The sequence below is a fragment of the Paroedura picta genome, chromosome 11 (genome assembly GCF_049243985.1).
Source record: "Paroedura picta isolate Pp20150507F chromosome 11, Ppicta_v3.0, whole genome shotgun sequence".
Lineage (NCBI taxonomy): Eukaryota > Metazoa > Chordata > Lepidosauria > Squamata > Gekkonidae > Paroedura > Paroedura picta.
This window is the reverse complement of record NC_135379.1, coordinates 26,964,429-26,983,650: the sequence shown is the minus strand read 5'-3', so window position 1 is coordinate 26,983,650 and position 19,222 is coordinate 26,964,429. Positions and strand designations below refer to the sequence as shown.

General features: G+C 42.4%; 1 protein-coding gene across 8 annotated transcripts in view; it reads right to left on the bottom strand.

Annotated features, from left to right (window-relative positions):
- HDAC9 (histone deacetylase 9) overlaps positions 1–19,222 on the bottom strand; it is a 470,793-nt gene that overhangs the window by 34,494 nt on the left and 417,077 nt on the right. For all 8 annotated transcript variants that reach the window (XM_077302512.1, XM_077302513.1, XM_077302515.1 and 5 more), the window contains one exon: positions 753–886. In XM_077302512.1, coding sequence (XP_077158627.1) covers positions 753–886 — 134 coding nt within the window. The remainder of the gene's footprint in view (positions 1–752; positions 887–19,222) is intronic.

Below are 19,222 nucleotides of genomic sequence, written 5' to 3'. Positions count from 1 at the left end.
ATGATTTGGAAGTGCTGCGGTGAGAATGAGGAACCCGCAGGAGTTGCTGCCACACATTTTTGTGCAAGCCCCTGTTTTGTTTTGAGAAGTGTTCTCTCAAGAGATCGCAATTTCTTCTGATGTCCCCTCAAGCTGTATCACACATGTGGCTCCCCTCATTTTTCTACCTGAAATTATTAATTCCACCCCCCCATTTTGCAGCTGTTCAAGTCAACCTGTGCTAGAGGACAGGTCTGCTGCCACTGAGGGAAGATGACATTGTCTAACCCAGGGGTAGTCAAACTGCGGCCCTCCAGATGTCCATGGACTACAATTCCCAGGAGCCCTTGCCAGCATTCGCCGGCGAATGCTGGCAAGGGCTCCTGGGAATTGTAGTCCATGGACATCTGGAGGGCCGCAGTTTGACTACCCCTGGTCTAACCCAATCTCATAAGACTTTGGAGGCTAAATAGGGTTGGCACTTGGAAGGGAGACCACCTAGAAAGGCTCTGCAGAGGAAGGCAATGGCAAACCACCTCTGCTTCTCACTTGACTTGGAAGCCCTTGGCTGGGGTCACCACAAGTCAGCTGCCATGTGATACTACTTTACACCAATACAAATGTCACTCTTCCTTTAAACCTGTCCTGATGTTATATAAGAGGAGGACCCCTCTCCACATGAGTACTTTTTCATATCATTTGTTAATCTGTCATAGTACTGAAATATCCAAGAACATTATATTGTCTCCTCGACTCTTTCACAGATATGTTACCTCATTTCCTAGCAGAGCATTTAGACAGGCTTCTGATGCATCACAGATGGCAGTAAGATCATGGCCTCCCTCCAGGGCCAACACCATGCGACCATTCGCTAGCGTCAACAACTGTTTGATGAGATGACCAAAACCTGGTGTGCCAATAAAACATACATATTATTATATGAGAATGAGCACACACAAAGTATTTGCTTTGTATGTTATGGTGTAATAGTAAGCAGTAGCATCACTGCACTAACACAGGTGTGACCAAAAATTAACTGTAAAATCCCAATACTGAAGCAGCACTGGAAGACAAGAATGCCAACCATTTGTAAAGTAGATGCATATTCCTGGGACCTTTCTGCTTCCACCTCCGGCTACATCTCCCTCCCAATTTTGTTCTTGGAGATCAGCAGATCCTCAGGAACAGTATGGGGTTAAAGTGGGGCTCTGTAGTGGGAGGGGGAAATTACCAGGTTCTCTTATGCAAATTGAAATGCCATTCTGTTGGATGAACTGCATGGCTGGATACATGCCAATCATTCTGTGATGTAACATCACTCTTGTCAGTCAACTAGAGACCTCTGGAACTTAACAACATGTGGACTGCCATATTGTAACAGATAAAGGGTCTGCCTAGTCCCTTTCCCTCACATTGGTCAGCCAAGAAGCAGGGCATAATTACAATTGTCCTTCATTGTTATGTCCCAGGTTCAACTGTTTCAGGGGAATACTGGCATTGAACATGGAGGCTCCATTTAACCATCCTGGATTATAGCCATTTTATCCTCCATGACTCGACCTATTCCACCTTGGACCATCACCAAATGTGAGGGTGATGAATTCCATGAATTAATTATATGATATATGGACACCGATTAATTCTGTATAATTCCATTTGTTTGAACAGTCCAGGGTTGTCCACCAAATTCTTTGAGTGACCCAAATTTCAGTAAAAGGGAAAAATAGAAAAGTAGTACAGGTACTCACACCTTAGTTGTCTTTTTTCCCTTACAGTACCCTTCCATGCAAAAACACTTCACAAGGAGAGTTTCCTAAGCCCTTAATAATTCCTGCCCATTTAGTAATTTGATGATATCCATGTAGAGAACTGGTGCACAACTTTCCATATGTGACATTAAAATATTGCAGATTTATTTTCAATCCACTTCCTTATAACACCTAGTGTGGAATTTGTCTATTTCACCATGAGCAGAACTTTTCAATACCCCAAGATTTTTTTCCTCATTAATCATCATCAGTATGAGTCTCACATATGTGTATATTTAGGGTGTTTTACCTTAACATGTATGACTTTATAGCTACTTTTGTCAAATGTTATTTGCAAGGTTGTTGCCTCCTCACCTAGTTTGAAGAGATCTTCTTGGAGCACTTCACAGCCTATTTGGTTGTTATTCTAAAAAAAAATTATGCTATCTGCAAACTTGATCCTTTCTCTGCTTATACATAAGTTCACATCATTGCTCTAGTCCTAATGCACATCTGGGGAGGGTACTGATTATTCCCTCTGTTGGAAGAAGTGCTATTTACTCATTCCACTTTTAGAATATTTTAGAACCAGCTTTCAACTTTGCTGGTTTCACTATTTTACTACTTTGAAATTACACACAGGTTAATGAAAGCAACTTAATTCTGTCATTTAATTTTAACTTTCCCTTGTGGAAATTTTTAAAAAGTCTACAAAAGACTAAATTTAGACAGACTCATAAAAAAGGAAGGAAGGAATGTCATGTAAGTAACCTCTGATATTTAGCCAATTTCCACTTTCTTCTACCTTGAGGATACATTTCCATCTGTGTGCTACACTTAAGATGAACAATATTGCGCAGGACATAGTGAAAGTCGTCTTTGCTGCACAAGAAAGGAGTGACTAAGTCTAATCAGCTCTACTCAGAAGTAAATCCTGTGTTCTTTGATGGTGCTTCCTTCCAAGAATGTGTGGCAATTTGAAAAACACTTTCCTGGTAGCAAGTGCCGCTGAATAAAAGTCGATTTGCCTCTGAGTAGATCTGTGTAGGACTGCTCCCTAAATAAATTACTTGCTTCCATTGCCTATAAAACTGCATAAGAAATTTAATTATATTTGTGTCAATTGCTTAAGCTGCTTCTATTAGAAATGGAAAATCAGCCTCATTCGAATGTTTTGTTTGTGTTCTGGAACCTTATTGCACCAGACAAGGGGGCACTAAAGGCATAAGATTGCCCCCCCTCCTCTTGGCCCCCAGGCTCTAGTGCACAGTACTAGGCATTGCCACGAGCTGTTGGGGGATGGCCCCCTGTTATTATTTGACTTAATTTCATTTTAATATCTATATTGTCCTTTTGACCGATTCTCATGGTTTGTTTGCAGAGAGAGGAGTGTTTTATGTACTGCCATTTTATTTGTTGTTGGGGGAGGGGGTTGCTATCTTTTGTGAATTGGGTTGTATACTTTTTATATTGTATACTGCTTTTATGACACTGCATTAAACCGCAGTTCCCTGGGAGCAGCGGTATAAAAATCCCATAAATAAATAAATAAATAAACAAGCAAAGGTATGTGCTTTATTGCAACTACAGAATTTCCCTTGTAAAAGGTAAAGGCAAAGGTATCCCCTGTGCAAGCACCGGGTCATATCTGACCCTTGGGTGACGCCGTCTAGCATTTTTATGGCAGACTCAATACGGGGTGGTTGGCCAGTGCCTTCCCCAGTCATTACTGTTTACCCCCCAGCAAGCTGGGTATTCATTTTACCGACCTCGGAAGCATTGAAGGCTGAGTCAACCTTGAGCCGGCTGCTGGGATCAAACTCCCAGCCTCATGGGCAGAGCTTTTAGGCTGCATGTCTGCTGCCTTACCACTCTGCACCACAAGAGGCTCTATTTCCCTTGTAGTTCCTCCCTATTTCTATCTATTCATTATCAAGGACATATCGAGACATTTGGACATAAAAGTTAAGGAAAGCTATGATGACCTTGAGATAAAATTCCGGCTGTGCACTGGGCAAAAGGGTTGCAGAGGACCCCACTTTCCTGGTGGTCACGTAGTTATCATTTGAGAGTCTTCTTTTTCAAACCAACAGGTTGTCCACTGCAGTGGAGGCTGGTGACATTTTTCAGGAATTAGCTGTGCCTGTTCTCAGCCACAAGTTTTCCTGATGACATCAATGGAAGGGAAGCTTTTGTAATTAAGTTTCTGGCAGCTGTGGTAAGCAAAAAGGGGGAAACATCTTCCCTGCAAGACCAGTGAGATATATTCCTTGTGAAAGGTACCACAAATTACAGATTTCCTGCACAAATCAGAGAATGTGAATAAACGATAGATCCTTCTTTCCCCCCTTTCAATGGAAAGCAATCTGGTGCTTCCAGAAATATCAGTGTGGAATATTTGCTACTTGCTCAGGAGATGATGCCAAATGTTAGTTTTCAAAGGACAGCTGCCAAGCCTTTTTTGTAAGCCATAACATCTGGAGGCCCTCTGTCATAATCTTAGATGTATGGAGGTCGTCTGCTCATTTGGTTAGTCAATGGAAAGGCACCCTGAACATGCTCAAGGATACTGTTCTTCACATGTTCCAAGCCACTGAAATAAAAGGTTCTGAGATAAAAGGGATGAGCCCAAGCATATATTTTCTCCTGGATGATGCTTTCATAGCAACCACAATTTTCCCAGGAAAAATTCTGTTATTAGTAACATTACAAGTTACCAGAATGATGATAGAGGCTTTTTTTCAGCCTAATGGTTCAAGGTATACTAGAAAACTTGGCTGTGCGGATGGAAATTACTTTAACCATCAACTCCTCAGCAGTTTGTGATGGAAATTCTTAAGAAAGGTTCAGATCCTGCACATTCCAACAACCCTCAAAAGCTATTATTAAAGGACATCTCTTGGTAATGAAAAATAGCAAAATATTGGCATCCAAATTCCAGATAAATTCAAATGGGTAGCCATGTTGGTCTAATGCAGCAGAACAAATTTAGAGCGCAGTGGGCACCTTTAAGACCAACAAAGCTGATTCAAGGTATGAGATTTTGTGTGCACTTCAGAAACTAAGACTTCAGAAACTAAGAATCTGTCAAAGAATCATATCCAAGTTCAGACCATGGCTTCACTTATCCTGTTTTCATTTGACTATGGCATAATATAAAGAGAGAACTAATGCTTAGAGTATCAGATTAGGATGGGGAAATCCACGTTCAAATGCTCACCCTGCCATGAAGCTAACTAGATAACCTTGGGCCAGTCACTGTCTCTCAAGCTAATCTACTTTCACAGGATACAGGTGATAAGAAAACAAAGGAACTTCCTGGATGAAAGCAGGGATAAAAATGTATTAAAGACAGCAGTATGCACTAAACAATAAAAAGATGGAAGATTTAAACCAAGATGGTATTTGCTATGACTTGAAATGGCTTAGGGGTGAAAATGCAGTTTAGCCTTAAATAGACACCGTTTTACAACTCACTACTTGGGTGAGTGCTTATGTTTGGCAATCCAGTTCAAGTCATTTTTGTATTTTAGGCTGCTGTTACTTTGAATTAATTCCCTTCATTTCATTGATCTGCTCAAGAAAAAGGAAGAATACATTAGAACCTAGGCAAGTAAAAGATTTATACAATGTCTTTCTGCCAAATCTACTAATATTTCTGCTCACAGAAATCCCAAACAGATCTTGAAGGTAATTATTTAAGTTGATCAATTAACTCAAGTTGTTTAGTCAGATTCAGATTCGGATTCAATAAAAAGTCAATAAAAGAGGGCAATGATCTGTGATTTTACTCTACCACCATTTTTTTTTTGGTTCCACCTTTATACTTTGATGGAGAAAGGCGATTTGGGAATGTTGCTTCATTAAGTTTGTAACCTGATTGGGTTGGCAGGATTATATTTAAAAGTTTCTATACTACACCTAATAGTGCATTACCTAATAACAGATAATAATAATAATTTCAGCCAACTAAATTATTTCAGCCATCCAGTAAATTAATTATCAGTAAGTTAACTCTCAATACATACATACAATAATTAACTAATTAATGGGAAAGAGTGGTCCTTAACCAACTGAGAAACTTTCCATTAGGCCACTACTCCAGAGATTGGCAGCTCCCAAGCAGCAGTTCTACAGGGGGGCCCTTGGCTAAGCCTGGCCCAATGGCTTCTCAACTGCCCCTTCTTGTCAAACACTGGCTATTAATACCACATACCAGGTAAGAGCCAAGCAAGCCCTGAAGTTCTGGCGGGGACTGCTTGATTCAGCATTCTGGTAGGCTGTAATATCTCAATCCTTCACTGCTAACCCACACAAGGCATGGTCTGGTGCCTCGCCATTTCCCTCTGTTTGCCTCCATGCATGTGCTTCTTGCCTTCAGGGATTTCTCATTTCTCATTTCCTTTGCACTTCTTCCTAGGAGCTTCTACTATGTATCCTTCCTTGTATTGAGAGAGTTTTAAAGTCCATGTGAAATGACTGGGAAATGAGATGCCTGTTCAGTAAACACTGGAAAAGTTTCAAACTGAGGAGTTCTTTCCTCCCTATTGTGGATCATGGATTTAACCATTGTTTACCATTTAATCATGCCATTACTCTCTAATTTGCTCGAGAATGTGTGTTCCTCTCATTAAACCTTTTGTGCTGGTCACTGCCAGGAGTCTTCCCACCCACCAGAGTTCTGCACTTTATCCTTGTGGTTCTTTCATGACTGTTTGATTAATTTTCATTGATATGGTTCCAACAATAGCATCTAAAATTAACTGGGTCAGATTTTACATAACTTCCTGAGTCATCAGGCTCTGTGTCCTGAATAAATATGTCCACAGAAGAAAGAAATGATAGTCCACCCTTCCAGCACTAGGCTGGAATTAGACAACACTGGAGAGACGGTCCTGACTCATAGACCAGTTTCTCCCCTTCCCCATTTGTTCCACGCCTCCAGCAGCCATGCAGATGCAGAGGTTTTTGAATGATGTTCTAGGGAGCCCTAGAGTTTCTTGAGAACTTAACAGGGGTTCTTTAATGAAAAAAAATCAATAGTGGAAAACCAGTTGCTCTTTAAAAAACTCTGGCCTATCCTTAAAAATGTGCCCATGAAACAACAGTGTCCATGGAACAAGATTTGTTGATCTGCATAGGTGTGGCCTGCCAGAATGGATCTGCAGGCAAATACTGAGCGAGAGCCATGATGTGTGGACTACATACATGCATGTGTGAGGATCTTCAATCGCTCATATACGCAAACCCCTGACTTGGTGCAAAAGATTTTGTTTATTCAGAGCAAGCAAGTTAACTCAATAATACCTTGAAGCAGAGGCACAGGCAAACAGGCAATAGTATATATTCCCCCGAACTGTACCCTTCTCAAACAGCCACAATAGCCAGATAGGCAGAGCCGAAAGCTGCATTCCTGAATTCCTACTTCTCCTCGGCCATCTCTTGTGAAGGGAATTGCGCTCGATGTGGCAAAATCATTTTACATGGTGAGGGACAGGAGTTGTGCCCTAGGATCACTGTTGGGTTAGTCCATTAACACCTAGTTTCTTTAAATGAAACCAAATCCCCTGGGCCAGATTAATTACATTCAAGGGTACTAAAAAGAACTTGCAGATGTAATTTCTGAGCCTCTTTTCATTATTTTTGAAAATTCTTGGAGAACAGGTGAAGTGGCAGAGGATTGGATGTGGACAAATCTTGTACCCATCTTTAAGAATGGGAAAGAGGAGGATCCAGGTAACTACCAACTCATCAGCTTTATGCCTACAGCTGCCAAAATTTTAGAACAAATCATCAACCAGTTGGTCCTTGAGCAGCAAGAGCAGATGGCTGTAATTACTAAGAGTCAGCATGGCTTTCTCAAGAACAAGTCATATCAGACCAAACTTATCTCTTTTTATGAGAAAGTTAGTGCCTTGCTAGATCAGGGGAATGCTGTGGACATAGTTTACCTTGATTTCAGTAAGGCTTCTGATAAGGTTCCACATGAAATTCTTATTGACAAGTTGGTAACATGCAGTATGGATCCTATGACTATTATGTGGATCAAGAACTGGTTGACAGATCGCAGCCAAAGGGTGCTTATAAATGTTTTGTCATCTTCTTGGAGCGGAGTGATGAGTGGAGCGCCTCAGGGATCTGTCCTGGGCCCTGTGTTGTTCAACATATTTATAAATGTTTTGGATGAAGTAATCAAGGGGGTACTTATTAAATTTGGAGATTATACTAAAGTGGGAGGGGTAGCAAAGACGCCAAAAGAGGGAATCAGAATACAGGATGATCTTGACAGAATAGAAAACTGAGGTAAAATGAATTTCAAAAGTCATAAATGTAACGTTCTTCATTTAGGTAGAAAAATTATGTGAAAAGGACTTGGATTTGAGGGTCTTATTAGACCATACACTGAACACGAGTCAGCAGTGTGACTTGGTAGCTAAAAAGGCAAATGGGATAAAAGAAGTACTGTGTCCAGATCACACAAGGTGATGTTGCCATTTTACTCTGCTCTGGTTAGGTCTCATTTGAAGTACTGTGTTCAGTTTTGGACATGACAGCTGAAGAAAGATGTAGAGAAATGGGAGCCTGTCCAGAGGAGGGCTACAAAGATGGTGAGGGATTTTGGAGACCAAGTCACATGAGAAAAGGTTCAGGGAACTTGGTCTGTTTATCCTGGAGTGAAGATGACTAAGAGGTGATATGATATAATAACCATTGTCAAATACTTGAAGGGCTGTCCTACAGAAGATAGAGCAGAGTTCTTTTCTGTTGGCCCAGAGGGTTGGATCAGAACCAATGAACTGTAATTAATTCAAAAGAATTTTCAGCTAAACATCCGGATGCAGTTCCTAACAGTTAGAGTGGTTCTTCAGTGGAACAGGCTTCCTCAGGAGGTGGTGAGTTCAAGCAGAGGCTAGATTGTCATCTGATAGAAATGCTGATTTTATGAACTTAGGCAGGTTATGAGTCGGTGGTCGGGAAGGGATGTACCAGTGTTCATCTCTTGTGGGCCTTTCTTGCATACCCAGGGAATTGCTAATCGTCACTGTGGGATGGTAGATGGATTTCCTCCAGGCCAGTCTGTATTCTGGAGATTTTTGGTGGGGGGATAATATGGGCATGAAATTGGGGTCACTGTGGATAGGCAGGTAGTTGTGAGCTCCTGTATTGTGCAGGGGGTTGAACTAGATGACCCTGGAGGCCCCTTCCAACTGTATGATTCTATGATTCTTAACACAGAAGTAACATCAAAGCATCTGTAATACTTCTCCTCTTCCAGTTCCCACCCTGCAACAGTTCCTGGAGAGTGTGGGCATAGTTTTGGTATCCCGACTCCCAAATGTTCATTATCCTAATAGGTTACCTCACAGCAGCAGTAGGTTACCTCACTTCAGTGCTACAAATATTCTTCTGACAGACATTTTCCACACAACTCAAGCTATTAATCCGAGACCTAAAATACCTCATTATAACAGATAGATCTTTGGCCAGTAAAAGGTACTTTTCTCTTTTAATAAACTCATTGGGAAAGAAAGCACAGTAACCATTTTGAATTATACGTTCCATGCAGGCTTTTAATTTTGATTGTGTTGGACAGTAATTGTACATTAAATAAATAACCGTGGTTTTAAAACATATTTCGCAGGAAGTCACCATTTATAGAACAAATCATTTCATTATGGGGTTGTTGGTATTACCAGTAATTAATCTTTAATTACTAAATAGTCGTCTATATTAACAGATCCACAGTAAACGGAGTGGTACATTCATTATCCAAGCTTCACTTATCTAAGACTACCGAACTGTGTTATCCAGCCCTGACATTTGTCTTAGTGCCACAGGGCAATATAGCTCCTGCAGACAGGACTTGCAACTGGGCGAACAGAACATGATTTGTGCCTTTCTGTTGCCTTTGGGATAAATGAAAACGCATGAATACAGTTTCAGGCCTGTTGTACTCATGTTCCCTTGGAAGTCAGTTTCACTCACTTTGATGGATCTGACTGCAGAAGAAGCATGCAAAGGATTCCAGCCTTACTTAGCCAAAATACGGCAAACGTTATCCTGAAGGCTCCAAACAACAATACATTAAAATGAGCAAAACAGCAAATGAAATACATGATAAAATACATGCAGCAAAATGTAATCCCTTTCCACTTAACTCTGGCTGCCAAAATCTGTACCAAATAAAAACATCTTATGATTTCAACAGAGGCTTCAAAATGTATGAAGATTGTATACAAACAAAATGCTGACTTGGACAGAAGAAGAAGAAGAAGAAGAGCTGAAGGAGTCTCAAAGCAGCTGACAGTCACCTTCCCTTTCCTCTCCCCACAACAGACACCCTGTGAGGTGGGTGAGGCTGAGAGAGCCCTGATATCACTGCTCAGTCAAAACAGCTTTATCAATGTTGTGATGAGCCCAAGGTCACCCAGCTGGCTGCATGTAGAAGAGTGCAGAATCAAACCCGGCTCGCCAGATTAGAAGTCCGCACTCCTAACCACTACACCAAACTGGATCTCTCACCAAACTGGCTTACACTGAACTGAAGACCTCGCCTAGTACTATCTATCATGGCTGGAAGATCTCATGCGAAGGTACTACCCAGGCCTCCTGTTATGAAAGATCACTTATTGAACCTTATGCATACAAAGAGCTATGGTAACCTTCATGTTTATAGCCCTTCCTTGTACTGTGCTGAAATCCAAGTCTCAGACAATTAACTGGGATAGGAGAGAATGGTGTGGCAGTAGAAGCTCCCTTCTTCTCGTCAATAGTTATAAATAACTAGCTTCAAAGCCCGTTCTTAAGAACGGGCCCTGAAAGGGTCCCCTCCCCTGGCCAGGCAGCTGAAGGTGGCTTTGGGCAGCAGCTCCCAGCCAAATCAAGTGAGGCGGGAGGGGGCTGGGCAGCTCATTAGGAGGGCCGAGACAGAGCTCCTTAGCAGGCAGTCATCAGGCCGGGAGGCCCTCACAAGCAGGCCCAGCCTAGCAGGCCCTTGTTAGCAAGCCCTCCACCACGACCCTTTGCCCAGGGCCCTCTCCCCTGCTGCTGGCTCTAGGCACTGAGGTGTCTGAGAGCAAAGAGGCTAGAGTCCAGGGCCGGAGGGTGGGAGCTGCAGGCCAATCAGAACAAAGCTGGCTGCACCTTGATTGGCCCTATTCCAACTTGGACAGCCGGACATGTCCCACCCCCTAGGCTGTTTCAGAAATATATAGAGGAACAACAATGGATAAAGATTGCAGGTTCTGAGACTGTATGAGGAGAATGATGTGAACAACACGGGAATTCTATCAAGCAGATAAGGCGCTCTTAGGCATGAAATGAATATAATGTCTTGTTCATAAGAATTTAGGCTGCAGCTGTAAACAGTGAGGGGTTTGGGAACAGCTATCTGGGAACAGCTGACTTCCTTATTCCACTGATGTTGTCTGACCTTTTTGTGCATGTGTAAAGTGTGGTCAAGCGAGAGCTCACTTATGACAACCCTAGCAAAGGGCTTTCAAGGCAAGTGAGAGGCAGATGTAGTTTTCCATTGCTTTCCTCCATAGAATCTTCCTTAGTAGTCTCCCTTCTAAGTACTGACCCTGCTTCACTTCTGTGATCTGACAAGCCCAGGCTATGCCATGCTGCTTTCCCTTCCCCTTATTCTTTCAGCTTCTCAGAATACAGTTTACATGTTTTTTTCCTTGATAGCCCCAGGAACTCTTTTTTATTTGTTACAGGGGAATAGTTCAGAAACCATGAGCCAGATTTTCCCAAAAAGTTTAGATCAGCCAAGTGTTCTGAAAGTTTGAAAGCGCAGAGAGTTCAGAACCTGACAACTCCTGTTTAGTCTTGAACTTCAGAAATATGTATCCGTTTTTTCTAAAAGAATGGTTTTGCAAAATCTGACTCTGACTCTAGTAGCACTCTATCAAATAGCTGAGATTGGGCAAAAGCCAAGGTCTCTTGAATCTGTCAAAGTTCCTAATCCATAGATCTCATCCAATTACCGTGTGTCCATCAACCACCATTCCAAGGTCCTCTTAAGTCGAATTTAAAAAGTTTTCTGTTTGCAGTGGACTTGGAGATAATGCTACATCCCCTGTCACTGATTAGCACCTATCCTTCCACTGACTGTCAAAAAGCTTGATCCCTTCCCTTCCGGATGTGGGCCCTTGTGTTCTAATCAATTCTTTCCCATTGGAGCAGAGGGACTCTGAACCACAGTGCATTGCTAAGAGATGACTGCACATGCTGGGTAGTTAGTCACTTTCCTTTTGGCTCCATGCCTTTCAGATCCACCTGACACATGCCACAATCAGCCAGCAATGTAGCGCCTGTCATTTTTTATTGCAGAGGTAATGGATGAAATTCAGCAAAACAGAGGAAACTGTGTTGAAACTGGGTTTGGACTTCTCGCAGCCTGCTGATTAATTGTAATTTCCAAATAAAACATCTTGAGCAACTTTTTGTTGCATTCTATTACAAAGATGTGTCAAGTGAGACAGGAGGTTCTTGCCAACATTATATAGTCCGCTGGAACCCAGCCAGAGGTACTGAGAAGCTGTTTGGATGCCTGAGTTACTAGGTCTACATTCTCCCAGGGTAACTAAAACTATGGTTGCTCTACAGATAATACAACTGGCTCTACCATTCATAGTTTCCCCAGTATTAGTGACTAGTAGAATCCTGTTATTCAGCAGCCTAGGTTTTAGGAAACCAGAAGCCAATCCTCAAGTAGCTGGGTGTTTAAGAAACATGGAAAAAAATCTCCATATTGCTGAGATTTTATTGTCAAAATGTTCTAAGTAATCCTTCCTAAACCAGAACAATTTAATGTTAAGAAATGAATTATTGGAGTGAACATACAAATGTGGTTTCTTAAAAGAAGAAAGCAATATGTCTCCTTCCAAAATCCTCTGCATTTCCCTGCTGTTTTTTACCAATTAAAAGGCAAAGAAAACCATATTTCTTGTACTGCCTTGAAGCATCTCTCATGATTTCTGATCTCTGATGACTCAAAGTCATTCTGAGGAAGAATGATGAAGGCAAATCAGGAATATATCTGTACCCAAGGGAAATAGGCTTCTATTTGGAAATTCAGAATTCCTTTTGGTAACCCTCTACTCTCTGTGTGAGGATTGCCCCGTAGATACCACAAAGACTCGTGATTTGTAGGAATCAAAGCAACATCATGCACAGTTCTTGCTAGAACTGAGGAGATACCCCCCAGTTCAGGTTTTAAATACCTTTTGGGCAGTCTATCCCCCACAAGGCAACACTTTGCCTGGGACTGCATGTGGTTGGCATGGTAGCGGGGGGAATTACTCTCAGTAGGAAGTTGCCCAGGTGCCGGCCTAGCCTAAGAGGATATGAATTATTGGGAGGATGTTGGGGATGTGCAGAAGACTGGAGAATGTGAGTGATGTGTGGGGTGTGAGAAGCATGTGGAATTCATAGGGCTTAATGGCTCCCGGCTTGCAAAACCAAATCAAAACAGAAATACAACGTATGGCAAAGTGCCACCCAAAGGGGCACACTTTATCAGCAAAAACAGGTAAATTAGTTTCAACACGTATGGCGTTTTCTCTTAAGAGTTCAAATCACAATTATTCTGTGATCATCCTATAGCACACAGATGGGGTGGCAGGGAAAAGAATTAGTGGCTTAGATTCCTAAATTGAGGATTCCCCAGCTCACATTTATAGGGCCAAGACCACACATTCCTTGGGCGATTGATGAAAACTTCCAAGTGTTAACTGAAATGTTCAGAGCAGCAGTAGGAGATTGAAGATGCTTAAGCTCTTCTTTGGTCATTTGCAGATAGATATAATGTCCAGTGTAACTATTGTGTACTATATCCACACACCCCAACAAGGGAAACAGCATCTTGGGGGGCAGGGCCAGTTCTGATCAGGAGAAAAAGCCTCGGAAATAGTCCTCTCTCCCATGCCCATCACTGTCACAAACCATGGGAAGTCCCCAACATGCAGAACTGCTGTTTGTCCCATGGGGAGAGAAACTGTTCCTATAAATTCCACCTGCAGGACAAATGTCTTAATAGACCAATACTTCAATCCTGTGCAGATTTACTGCAGCAGAAACCCACTTATTTCAATAAACTTAGACTGGAGCAACGTTGCATAGGATTGCAGTGAAAATGTCATAAGACAAAATATACAAATGTCCTTCCTCCACCCATGTTGCAAACATATTGGCAGACCCACCCCCACTGCAACAATCCTGCACACTACATAATTTGGCACTTAGCTGCCATATTATACCAATTCCATATCCAAGTAGAATACAGTTAGGATAGTTGTATACAGCACACAAGGACTGAAGAGAGAAATGATCCAATAAGAACTGATTTTCTAGATGCTGGGCCTAGAGAAGTTGAATGCCATAGATCTGCTGCTCTTAAGAAAATACCTCAAATCACATATCAAATTTGGTCCAAACCAGAGCCCTTCCTGATCTTTCAAATCAATGCTTATACTTTCAGTCAGGGAAATATTATTTACAGGTCCATGTACAGGATTTTTAATGAGGGGTGGGGGTTACAATACATTCCAGAACCTTCATGAAACTTAATTAGTTGTTTCTCACTTTTCCTTGAATTATTAAACTCTTTTCCTACTATTTTTTTACATCATGCCATTGTTAATACGTTTTCATTGATTCAATGTGAAGCTTTTTGTATTATTTCTTTTATTTAATCTTTTGAAGGTGGTTAAGCCCCCAACCACCCCCCTCCTCTTGTGCACAGCCTTTTCTGTGGAGCTCCTTCTGACAATATTTCCTACACATGCATCTAAGATGCATGCATGCATTTTAGATGGGAAATATCTTTCAGGTGGGATGGCCCAAGTCTATATTCCTCTAGACCGAATTTACTGCAGGGCTGATTTGCTACTCAAGTAATTGTTGGGGAAGCACAAGGAGGACACTAAAATGCATTGCAGAGACTAGCCTTATTGGTAGCTCCAATGGCATAAGAGATAAAGGAATGCACAGAGAAAGGCACTGGAATTAGAAGAAGAAGAAGAAGAAGAAGAAGAAGAAGAAGAAGAAGAAGAAGAAGAAGAAGAAGAAGAAGAAGAAGAAGAAGAAGAAGAAGAAGAAGAAGAAGAAGAAGAAGAAGAAGAAGAAGAAGAAGAAGAAGAAGAAGAGTTGGTTCTTAGTGGTTAAAGTTTCAGACTAGGACTAGGGATGTTCAAGTTCAAGTTCAAGTTCCTACTTGCCACGAATACATCTAGGTTGCCTTGGGCCAGCTAGTCTGTCTTAGCCAACTTTAACCTACTTCTCAGAGTTGTGACAAGGTAAAAATGGAAGCGGGAGAACTATGTATGCCACTCTGAGCTCCTAAGATAAAGGATGTGATAAAAATAGAATAAATAAATACTTGCTTGGAGTGACAACCAACCCCCACCCCTCTTGAACTAGCCCTGGTCTAGTGAGAGTACAAGGCAATTGGCTCAACACATGTTATTGAAGTTCAGTAGAAACACAAGAAAATATAACCAGAGACAACTTTTACTGCTGCATGTGAGCAAAACGAATCTCCTCTGCACTGGATATCTAAATATAGTGTCACTGTATGAGTGAGACACAAATCATCTTCCATTCCAGATCTAAATTTCAGTATATGCTCTTATCCAACATTACAGAATGAAGCCTCCCTCTACCCTGATATGCTTCCTAAGCGAATGTATGTGGGTGGATGTTGGCAGGTCAAAGAAGAGTGCTTATATGAACTGCTCAGGGTGTGTCGGCAAAAGAATAAGCTATCTGTGGTGTGTCAGTGAATGAGTAAGACGATGAATGTAACAGATGATAGAAGTGTAAGCCAAAGAGATATTCTGAGTGTGTGTGAGAAAATACTCAGCGTCCTCATCCTGTACACGTTGGACATCGTCCAGAAAAAGGGCACATTGAGTGCACATAGCAAGACCAGAGTTATCTCCAGTTCCCACTCTAGCAATAAATGCACACACACATTAAGTCAGCAAATCACAATTCACAAAAATCTGAACAACTTTGGACATTACAAAGGGCTGGAAAAAATGCATATTTATGACTGACTTCTATATCTGCTTTTTATTCTTCAGGAGTAATATGCACAGAAGGAATATGCATGTTTCTCCATGATGAGATACTTTGATTTGTGCCAGCACCAATTGTCCAGACATCTCACTATGGAGACATTCACATATTCTGCTACTCTATAATAAAGTGTTCTCAGCAGAGTTTTAGAAGTGTTTTGGAGGACCTCTGGAGGACTATGTATATCAGGCTCCTGCAGTAGGAGTTGGAATCATAAATAGGAACGACATTTCACAAGGCTCTGCTTGCACATCAATTCCTAAATGTTGAACCATAAACATGGTCCTTGCTCAGTATCTGTCCAACCACTGCTTAAAAACTGCCAGTAAGTGGGAGCTTGCCACCTCCTTAGGCAGTTGATTCCACTGCTGAACGACTCTGAATGTGAAAATGCTTTTCCTGATAACTAGCTGGTACCATTCAACATCTAGTTTAAGTCCATTACTGCAGGTCCGATCCTCTGCTACCAACAGGAAACACTCCCTGCCCTCCTCTAAGCGACAACCTTTCAAATACTAAAAAAGAGTAATCATGCCTCCTCTTGGCATCCTATTCTTCAGGCTAAACATTCCCAAGATCCTCAGCCTTTCCTCATAGGGCTTGGTCCCCAGGCCCTAGATCATCCTGGTTGCCCTCCTCTGCACCCTTTTAATTTTGTCCACCTCCTTTTAGAAATGAGGGTTGTAGAACTGTACATAGTATCCCACATGTGGTCTGACCAATGCACTATACAGCAGGACTATGACATCATATGATTTTAATGTTATGCCTCTGTTGATACAGCCCAAGATGGCATTCTTTACTGCTGCATCACACTGTGCTCATATTTAACTTACAGCCCACAAGTACCCCAAGATCTTGTTCCACACACTGCCACACAGAAGTGTATCAAAGAAATGATCCACAAGAACACACCCTTTTTGCCAAACATGGCCAGTTTGGTGTGGTGGTTAGGAGTGCGGACTTCTAATCTGGCCAGCCGGGTTCGATTCTGCACTCCCCCACATGCGGCCAGCTGGGTGACCTTGGGCTTGCCACAGTGCTGATAAAACATCAGGAAGAAGTTCCTGGCAGTTACAGTGGTTCTTCAGTGGAACAGGCTTCCTCGGGAGGTGGTGGGTTCTCCATCTTTGGAAATTTTTAAACAGAGGCTGGATAGCCATCTGACAGAGAGACTGATTCTGTGAAGGTTCAAGGGGGTGGCAGCTTACAGTGGATGAGCGATTGAGATGTGAGTGTCCTGCATAGTGCAGGGGGTTGGACTAGGTGACCTAGGAGGTCTCTTCTATGATTCTATTATTCAAGCAATTTTCCTGGCCAATGTTTCCTTCTCCCCTCTTCTTAGCCAAGGGTGTATGAGGGGCTTCTTCTGACACATATGAATGGACCACATATGGCATACCAGAATCCTGGAAAACAATAACTGAAAAGCCTCTTCAGTCATTACTTTAAACATCACCATTGCATCCAAACTGTTTTTTGTTGTTCATCCTTGTCCTTCAAGTTGCAGCACAGCATCCATTGGAACACAAATGGTTTTGTTCCTTGCATGCTGGAGAAGCCGCTAAGCCGTTCAGATCAGGTGTTCAAATGCATTGTGACAACCACCAATTTTATTGCCGTACCTTTTCGGAAAAGAAACGGAGTGTTCCCCATGGCACAAACATCAGAGTTTGTGAAGCAAAATCAAACCAATAAAGGCAGGAGGAAAAAGAGGGGGGAGGGGGGGTGAACAAACCACCATGGTCTTTAAAGGAACTGATTTCATAAGAAGCAATTTCGAGGAAAATATGAGAGCTAAAACAGCACATTTATTTAGTTTTAATTTTTATGCTGTCATATTCCAGCACTGAAATCCTGATTTAGAACACATGCCACTTCCCTTTGATGTCCTGACTGCTCTTTTTAAACAATGGCAAGAAAGATAGAAAGGAATTAAACTGCAACCCAAATCATAAAACTGGGCTTTTGTGTTCTTAATTTACATATGGCCGTTTTGGGGTTTCAAACGTTGCTTGAGTCCCCAGAGCTTGTGAAAATAAAACCAGCCCTTTCCATCAAATCATTTCTTTCTAAAGGTACAATGGGGCTTTTATAAGGTCACAATTCATCATTCAATAGGCAGCATGTGACCATCTGTGTGAGGAAGACTTGGGGGGGCGGGTGTTCCTCACAGTCCTCGCCATCTATCTTTCTTAACCCCGGAGAGATCATTCTCAAGATTGTACATCCAGGGGAGGGAGAACAGCCATGAGGGTCAATACGGTGGCACAAGGAGAGACAAAACAATAAATTTATCCCTCCCCCTTCCCCTCTCAGCACAGGAAGAAATGGCTTCCACAGGGTTGCCAACCTCCAAGCAGGGCCTGGTGATCTCCCACTATTACAGCTGATCAACAGACAACAGAGATCACTTCCCCTGGAGAAAATGGCTGCTTTGAAATGTGGGCTGTATGGCATTAAACCCTGCAAAAAAGCATTTCCCAAGCCCCACCTTCCCCAGGCACCCCACAAGCCTCCCTACCCAGAATCAGCAACCCTAGATTTCAGTTTTGCATCCCTCTTCCTGCCAGCTCTCAACCTGAATACCTAAAATGGCATTATGTATTTTAAAAAGCTTCTGTGCCACCTTTCCACCCAAACAGGGTTCTCAGAGGCCCATTATGCACGGCCGCCGAAACGGCGATTTCGGGTCACGTGGAAAACGCGGAGGGGGAAGACACGACGCATACCGGTTATGCACGGGGCGGGGCGCGACGGCGGCAAAACCCAGAGTAACCGATTATGCACGCGCCGATCCGGGCGCCGCTTCTGGTTGCGCCCCGCTCACCCGGAAGCTGCGCTTTCTTCCGCGTTTCACTGACGCGGCTTTTTCGGCAGCATGCACCGAAGCTGCAGCCGGTTGCAGCCGGCTCCGTGCGTTATCCGTGATTTTAGTCGCCGCCATTCCACCCCGAATATGCGCTAAAACCCCCGTGCATAATGGGTCAGAGAGGTAAACATCCAACCACTAAAACAATTAAGCCCTATAAACACTATTTAGAAGAGAGAATGGGTGTGCAAAATGCCATCAATGGGTGTGCAAAATGCCATCAAGTTGCAACCAATGGATGGTGATTCCATTAAGGGGCTTTTCAGGCAAAGGTAGTTGGCCCTTGCGTTCCTTGGTGCTCTCTTTGCCAATATCAATCCTGCTTAGCTTCTGAGATCTTACAAGGTCAGTCTGTTCCATGCCGCCTTCCCTCCCCAAATAGAGTACACACAAGATGATTAAACAATAAAAACAAAAACACGCAACATGCCCTAGCACTAAAACCAGGTAGGAGAACCAATACCAATAATTGGGGGGGGGTATGCCAAACAAACAAAAAAGGTTTCCATACACTGGCATAAGACTATCTAATTGT